Here is an 8873-nt window from a genome sequence, read left to right as displayed (position 1 = left end):
CGCATGAACACCCCCCCCCTCCTCCTCCTGGAAGAGGATCACACACACGGAAGACCCAGGCTAGCATGCCAAAGATGAGAAGTGTCGACGACTAGAACATTGACATTAGGAATAGAATCTCGGACTCACTATTGCTGTCGCCATTCCTGCATCGCAAGGTCTCCGAGCAGGGTCACGCGTGGTGCTGTTGATCTACGATATACTTAGGATGATCCACTTGCTAGAATTCACGTGGCAAACTTGTGCAAACGCTGTCTCTGGTTCAGATAAATATTTGATTTATCCCGAGGGGAATTCCGGTGTCACCTGCTGTGTCGTCCTCATGGGAGGAACATGGGAAATGTGTTGGGAAGGTATACGTACCGGTATGCTCATGAGAACTCCAGAGTCGTTTTACTCTTCATCGATTTGTGTCCCCTGTCGCTTTTAGCCCCCCGAGAGATTTAGCGCTTTATCACACGATGGTTCAAATTCACCCCTTGTGCCTTTTGAGCTCATCGTCTTTCGGATGAGAACCGAGGTCCTGACTGAATCTCGGTCGTTAAAGAACCCAGGACGCCTATCGCAAAGAGTAGGGGGTTCCCCGACGTTCCTGGCCAAATTCCCAATCAGGTCTCTGACATCAAGGCCACCTAATCATCCCTTTCCCCTTAATTGGCTGATATCAATCCCTGTCTCCTGAGCCGTTCAGCCATTGTGTAGTAGTGTGATGTGTGTTTGGGGCCAGTGTATGGCAGCCATTGAGCCTGCGTAGCCCAAGGTTGGGTGCTACCAGTGGTGGTGAAGGAGGCAATTCCCACCCTACATTGTGGGGAGCGCTTTGAGTGTCTAGAAAAGCGCTATATAAATGTAATGAGTTATTATCTGACACGTGTTAGGGAATTACACAACAAACAATTTGATTTGTTTTGCACTTTGTTTATTACGGTTTTGTAGATGCTCTCTCATTTGCATGGGCCATTTGCGATGGCTTGAATGAAAATGGGTTTGCTGCGATCAATTCACGAGTTTAATACAGGACTAAAACCACTGAGCAGGCCACAACAATGTGAACCCTCCTTGACGCTGGAGAATGCAGGATGCTTCGACTCACAAAAGGTCCACACGCCACACAAAGAGGCTGGAATGCCGACTATGTTGATAATCCATCTTTTTACAAGTCCAGTGCGGTTACTGAAGCTGTATGCCAAATGTATTGTCCGAGCTGAGGAGACGAGTTATTCGTGGCAAATCCGAGGTTCTTTTTTCTCTCACCGTGTCTAGGGTACACACTTCAAGTTCAAGTTTGTTTTGATTTGTCAGAACAAAATACAGAATACTTTATAATGAAATGCGTGTTGCTTATGAGCCCCTGAGAGTGTGCTACTGTACATACAGTAAAGAGAAAGTAAGTAACAAAAATTAAGAAGTAAAAAGTAGGTAAAGTCAATATACATAATTATATACAATACAGAGTAAAATGAGTAATAGTGAGGTAGTTACTCACTGTAGTTACACACTTCGCTCGTGTCTAGGGTAGGGTAGACACAATTTCAACTTGCCAACATAAACATTCTAAATAATGGACCCAAGCTTACTTGCAGTGTTTGCTAATATCATTAACTGACAGGAAGTAAACATGGGTCCAAACTCTTCCCTAGCAACACAAGTCCAGTGAAACGTCTTTATATTGAAGAGTTTGATCTGTACATCAAATAGACAACAATGTAAACAAACATTTTACAAGCTACAAACTACAGATACAATTAAAGACTCATTATTCACCTGTTGTATCCTTGTATCAAGAGCTCAGTCGATCAAGTAGAGAATGAAACCACGTCTTAATTCCTAGTTTCTTATTTTTGTTTAGATTAGATTCAAATGTATTCAAATGTATAGTACAACGAAAATAAGTTTAGCATCCAACCAGAGTGCAAATGTAACCATAAAGTGCAATAGTAATATTGTACAGGTGATTAAACTGGGTAAAAAAAAATATATAAATTAGTACTACAGAGTGTAGTGCTAATCAGATGTATGTACAGAGTTGTTGTAATATTAATATGTACAGTGATACAGGTATAAAGACAGTATATATATACACACGGTAAGACATGGCACTTCTCACCCCTGGTTGGGCCTTTAACACATTCCAGACCAACCCCGAGATATCTCGGGTTAACTCGCCATGCGCTGGGCGCCAAGACCCGAGATATCTCGGGTTTTAATCGATATTTCTTTTATTAGCTATATCCATTCATTTTTCATCCATCCAGCCTGACGTTATCATTGGGAATGGGTCTGAGCTCGCAAAAGGGCAAATACCGCCGCCTACGCCTCCCGGCTGGTATTGCACATCATTCAAATCCCTCCCCCTTGGGCTGTACGCTGATCTAAGAAGTCCGGTCCAGGTTTTCCTTCTCGGGCATGCAGTATCGTTATAACAGATGGACTGGGGACACTTGGAGCAGCGTGGATTATGTGTTTTGGACATATAACGTTGGATCAATAAACGCGATCAATATTTGGAATGGCGATCAGGAATTGGATTAATCTTTTTGCACTACATCAGATGTGAGGTAAGGACTCTATGTTATGAATCTTGGGTTAATCCGATGTTTCTTTCACCGCCATCCGAGCGTGTGTGTGTGTGTGTGTGAGGTTCGCGCCGACCAAAGTACGGAGAAGCGATTTTTCAGACCCGCTTCTGTTCGTGCATGATGACACATATAATATTGATAATCTAGCGTTTTTTTGAAAACTATTCATGAATCTAGCGACAAATGGCACAATTTCGAAGGAAATACATTGAAGCTTGATTTGCTGGAGTTTATTGAGATTAGACAGAACGCTCTAGAAATATATTCATATTCATCACAGTATAAAACGGAAATGTATGTATGAAAAAATGATCTGTTTCGTGCATGTTGACTGGAAGCAACTCACTGACGATCAACGTGTTATTTAGATCTATTGCTATTATATTTCATATATTTTAAGCACTCGCAAGTAAAGCTATCATTACATTGGATAAAGCACTGGCGCTGAATGGCCATCAGCGCCCTCTGCTGTTGGCCCCCAATGAGTTAAAGACAAATATATATTTTTTTTTTTACCTCATGTCCCTGGATGTACAATTATGTATCAATACACGCCGAAAGAAGCCGTCCTGCTTTCAGGGACACACATGGAAAGTCCCATCAAATGAAATCAAATTAGTCCCTTTTCCCTCCTCCTGTAGGATATTAAAACCGTATTCCCACTGATTCTCAATGACGGAGTGAAGACCATGGCTATGTTCACACTGCAAGCCTCAATTCTGATTTATTGCTCAGCAAAAAAATATTTGGTTTGGCTGTTCATATAATTTTTTAAATGTTGCCAGTATCAGATTCCAGTGTGAACCGGTCACGCTCCTGAACTGACCCGCATGCGCAAATGAACAATAGAGAAGATGGACGTAAAAGGAATTGTGAACATTTGTGACTAGAGTGATATGAAAGTCGCACGATTGTTCAAACGAAGATTGCATTGCAAAGAATCTGACCTGTAGACCTATCTGTCTTAGGACCACATAAGAAAGTGGCCCAAATCAGAATTGAAAAGATCAGATTCCATGTGATTTGTGCTGTTCATGAAATAATCAGATTTGAGTCACATAATGAGCAAAAGATAAAAAACTTATTTGGGCCACCTTCGCCTGCAGTGTAAACGTAGCCTAACATCACTCTCCGTTCAGCATCATCTCTGGTTCATGTTAAAATCGTGGTCCTCCCAACATTGTGCTTCGACCCGATATACTGTTGCGTTCAGAAAGCGGAACCTAGTCTGATTAAATACTGCCCCCTTTCTTTCATTCAATTTGTATTTATTGTCAAACGATCATTGATAGTAATTTACAATGATGTTGAGAAGAATACAGCCCACAATAAATACAATAAAACAATTCAAAGCAACTGCAGACTGTGGTGAAACGGTTGGTCATTAAGGATTTAAACTGTCCAATGATACTACGGTATTGAGTTTTAGGGTACATTTACATTTACATTTACATTTAGTCATTTAGCTGACGCTTTTATCCAAAGCGACTTACAAGTTCTGTACGACAAGCCATCAGGAAGAGCACAACTCTATCAGCTGAGTAACAATGTTCATCAAAGTGTTGAGTGCTACAGTGTAGGTTAGTTTATTAGGACAAGTGCATGACAGTATGGTTAGTTAGGGTTAGATTTTTTTTTTTTTTTTTTTTTTATTCAGATAATGGTTGAAGAAGTGCGTCTTTAGTCGACGGCGAAAGATTGGACGTGTTTCGGCTGTCCTAACTGGGGTGGGTAGTTCATTCCACCATTGTGGGCCAAGGACTGAGAATAGGCGACTTCTCTTTGATGACCCTCCCGGAGCTTGGATAGGAGTAGGTCTGAGGCGGCCAGAAGATGCAGAGCGTAGGGGTCTTGAGGGTGTGTAGTTAGAGACCATTGACCGGAGGTAGGCGGGAGCAGTTCCCTTTGCCGCACGGTGACAGTCAGTCGCGAGACGTTCCACACGTCGGGGCCACAGAAGCTAAAAGCAGATTTCCCGAATTCAGTGCAAACTCTGGGGGTGTGAAACCCTTCCACGTATGTAGCTACTCTTTATTGGAACATTTTCTCCGATCTCTATATAACTAGGAATCCTAGAACGCCGTAGCTTTCAGGATTACCGTCTCACTGTGTGCGGTATGTGGACGTACAAGTGACCATTTCAGTATGAGGATCGCACTCAGTTGCTGCTATGTCTACCGCTTTGTTATGATTATGAATAGAGACGTGACGGCTACCGTTAAAAGATTTCTGTGAAATGTTTTTGTATTCCATCCTGTACATTTATTTGCATGTGTATCAATATAATTTATGTAATTAAAGGAGCAATTGTTTGAACTTCAGTTGGTTGGTGGTGAAGAGTCTTGCTTAAGCTAAGGAAACGGTTAACGGTTCCTCTGGTGTGCTTTACCCCGCAGTATTAATAGTGGTGAGAGTATTAAAGTGGTGTATTAAAGTGATGTGTACTCAACAGCCCTGGGCCAGCCACTTACTCTAGGTGTTTGTGTGTATTATATCCGCCATGACTGGCAGTCGCCACGCTTGGAGGAGACGCTCCAAGGTGTGTGTGTGTGTGTGTGTGTGTGTGTGTGTGTGTGTGTGTGTGTATGTGTCTCTGTCTGTCTGTCTGTCTGTCTGTCTGTGCTTATGTTTGCGTGTGTGTCTGTGTGTGTGTGTGTGCACACACACGTGAGCGTGCATCATCACAACGTTCACTTCTCACCCCAGGCAGAGAAAGGTGATCTTTCTCTCTCTCCTTGCCATCAAGTCTCCATTTCGAGATGATCAAGTTTTAATGTGCCAATCGTTTGCCTCCACTGTCTTTTCTTACTTGCCTTAAAGGTGCACTGTGTACTGAGTGAGGTGATTGTTTACATTTGTAGAGCCTGCTACTACAATGTAATGCTTTGAATTTCAGTCATTAAAAGCACTGTAAATCAAACGGAAGCCTATATTTACTATTCTAAGAAGCTTCTTAGAATAGTAAATATATTTGTAAACACAAAGTATGACCCTGCAATTGTAAACCACAACAGTAAAATGGTAACTTTTCAGTTTCCCATGGACCCAGTTTCTTTCTGAGCATTTATTATAATGTATATTTTCATATACCACAGAACTTTCCCTCAACTCTTGACTTGAAATGTATTCCCCAAAACTGCACCTTTTAAAGAGGACAATTAAGTTGGCCTCACTCAGGGCCTGATATGACGTCTAGACGTCTCGCCGGGGAACAAAGTGAAACCCAGCCTAGCTGACCCTGTGCGTATACGTCTACAGTACCATGTTTCATCCGTTCACCCTGCCTTCATGCCGTAGGAGACATTATGATAACAAAGAGAATAAACACAAGACACGTGGGAGAGTTGCTTTTTTCTGTTAATTATACAGCTTTATTGCGTTTTTATCTTTTAGTAGACTTGAGCAGATATCAGTTTGGAACAGAGCTAACGCTACAAGACAGGAGATATTCAGTGACAGGAGAGGATTCTCCGAAGCGCCAACACAGGGAACGGGATTAGCCAGGGAGGTTGGATAAACTCCGTATACGATCAGTAGTTAAGAGATAAAAACCCGGGACCAGATATGAGGCACTTTAACCCAAAGCTTAACGCCCGGACCGCCTCTCCTGCACGGGCTTGTTCTGAAGAGCCCCTAAGAGAAGCGATCCAACTAATACACTATTGTTGGAACGTTACCCATGATGCACTTGGGGTTTCATGGGAAACAGGAAGTAAGGGTTGGATCGGGTGACTCTGTCTAATCGTTGGTGATTTTCTTCCCCCCTCCCCCCCCCCAAAAGCCTTGACCAATCCTGGCTTATCCATCCCCGTGGGGGGAGTGGTCTGTCATAACAAGAATATTAATAGGATCGTAATGATGTACTAAATGTCACCTAAAAAAAGGAAACTAGGAGGCTAGAAGTACACTGATATCCTCTAAAGGGGGGGGGATAGGGCGCGAAGAAGGAGAAATAGGGAGCGAGGGTGGGAGAGACTGCCCCCTCCCCCCCCCGGGCCACAGCCTCGGTTGTAAGACTGGCCACCCCTCTCCTGTGCCTCCCTCCTCCCCGGCACCGCGGGCTCGATGGCCCTCACCCTCGCACCCCCCCGTCTAGGAGGATCCGGTGGCGTTGGACTTGTCGTCGCGGGACACAGGGATGCTGCGGTCGCCGCGGCCAGAGTCGACGCTCCCGCCGACCTTCGGCCCGGTCAGGATCAGGAGGCCGTCGGTGGACAGCGTGCAGGTGACGGCCGACTGGTCCACGGTGGAGGGGAGGCGGTAACGGCGGTGGAACTCGCGGGAGATGTAGCCGTGGTCGTCCTGCAGGGAGGGGGAGGAGAGGAGAGGAGGGGAGGGGAGAGAGGATGAATGGTGATGTCAGCTTGAAGACCCGGGGGGTGATGGGTGATCTGGAGTCAGTTTTGGAATTCTCCCAATAATGGCTGAGGCCTGAGGGAAGCTGATCTGCAATCATCGCCACCCTGGGGCAGTGGGGCAGCATCCTAAGAATTCTAGAGGGGATGGCACCGTATCGGTCCGACACTGGCCAAATACACAGGATCGGATATCGGAAAAAACAGGAAGTTCATTGTACATGCCGTAAAGCATGCCATCACGTGAACAGTAGTGGCGAGACGACAACGTTAGCATTAGCTAAACGTGAGTGAACTTGTTGTTAACTTGTGGAGTTATTTTAAGCTAAAAGAAAAAAAGGCTATAATAAGTGTAATATCTGCAACGCAAGTGTTTCTAGGGGTGGCAGCAACACTGGAAACGTCAACACCACAGACATTAAACACTTTAAACACCTTAAATGAAACACTTGCAGATTCATCATGGAAACTGAGTATGCCGAGTTCATATACGTGCAACAAATACCAAGAGGAAAGGTTTTGCCGCAGCAGCTAACGTCGCTGGAAACCATTCAGAAGCACGAGAAACTCCCTGCAGACGGTAACAAAGCAAAGCTGATTAGAAAATAACCACATTTATTGTGCTGGACCACCAGCCCCTTCCTGTTGTTGAAAATGTAGGTTTCCGACGCTTAGCCTCGCTTCATGTTGTCAAACCGGCATTTGGGTATCGGTTAACCGTCTGTAGTGTGGTAGTGAAAGGGTGTAGCTTGCAAAATAGACCCGGATTTATCCATTAGGCTCCGACAACGTTTGGATCCGGTGGGTCTTCCTCAGAGGTCAGGTCTTCAGGTGTGGAGTGTAAGACCTTCTCCTTTAGCTGTGGAATCTTCACAATCTTAAATTATCTAAACTATCAGAGGATAGTGAATTTGGCCTCTAAAACCATAGGGAAGCCACAAAAACAGCTAAGCTACATCTATAACGAAGTGCTTAGGAAGAAAGCTAGGAAGATAGTGGGTGACCCCTCTCACCCACTCTATGGGTAGCTCGAGCTATTGCCCTCTGGTGGTCGTTAGTTACAGACGACCTAGGGCAAACCGAAACATTTAAAAAGAACTCCTTCATTCCTAATGCCATTAATTAAGGCATTCAATTAATCTTGCACTCGTTAGACCCGGTCCTTGTTGATGTATATATTGTATTCCTACATTCGCTGCACTTTCCCCTTACAGATGTATATGTATAATGTTGTGGTTTTATTTGTTTGTTCAATGGTGAGACCAAAGACAAATCTCCACATTGTGGACGATAAAGTGAAACTGAACTGAACTAAACGCTGCGCGAGGTCGTAGAAGAGGAGCGGACGGGGCCCCTGAGGCGGGTGAAAGAACACGGATGTTGATTCATGGCGCGGGGGGGGGGGGGGGGGTGATATAACGCAGCAGGGGATGCAGTAGGTTGTGTTCTAATAATTAAGTGCTATCAGGTCGTTCTCTCTGCCCTCTGTACTCTCCGGTTCCTCTCACTGGTTTGGTTTCACACGCACCGCATTCCTGATCTCAGAAATGTAGCCCCGTGAATCATCAACCTTCTGGGAACACAGGGCAGGCCTCGTGGCGAGGAGTGACGCACTGACGACGCAGGAGGAACTAAAACACTTTTGTTATTGCTGCTGCCGGCACCCTCCCCGCAACAACCCCTTAACCCTCTCCCCCCGCGCCGTCCCGCTACTTGCCCCGTTGCCCCCCCTTCCATCCCCATGGGCCTCTGACACAGGGAATCAAAATCAAAATAAAGCATGGAATGAGAGAGAGATAGAGAGGGGGGGGGGGGTTCTGTATGAGACCAGAGGAGTGGAGAGAGAGGGGGGGTTCTGTACGAGACCAGAGGAGTGGAGAGAGGGGGGGGGGGTTCTGTACAAGACCAGAGGAGTGGAGAGGGGGGGGGGTTCTGTATG

At 45.1% G+C, this 8873-nt stretch overlaps 1 protein-coding gene across 1 annotated transcript in view; it reads right to left on the bottom strand.

Moving 5' to 3' along the window:
• Positions 1 to 6671: 6671 nt before the first annotated feature.
• Positions 6672 to 8873, bottom strand: part of cryaa (crystallin, alpha A) — a gene marked incomplete at both ends in the record, with an annotated part of 4543 nt that continues 2341 nt past the window's right edge. The window contains one exon of the mRNA XM_084321118.1: positions 6672 to 6881. Within this exon, the coding sequence (XP_084177244.1) occupies positions 6672 to 6881 (210 nt within the window). The remainder of the gene's footprint in view (positions 6882 to 8873) is intronic.

This window comes from Notolepis coatsorum (assembly GCF_963971535.1).
Source record: "Notolepis coatsorum genome assembly, chromosome: 1".
In the NCBI taxonomy this organism is placed as follows: domain Eukaryota; kingdom Metazoa; phylum Chordata; class Actinopteri; order Aulopiformes; family Paralepididae; genus Notolepis; species Notolepis coatsorum.
This window is presented reverse-complemented; position numbering and strand designations above follow the sequence as displayed.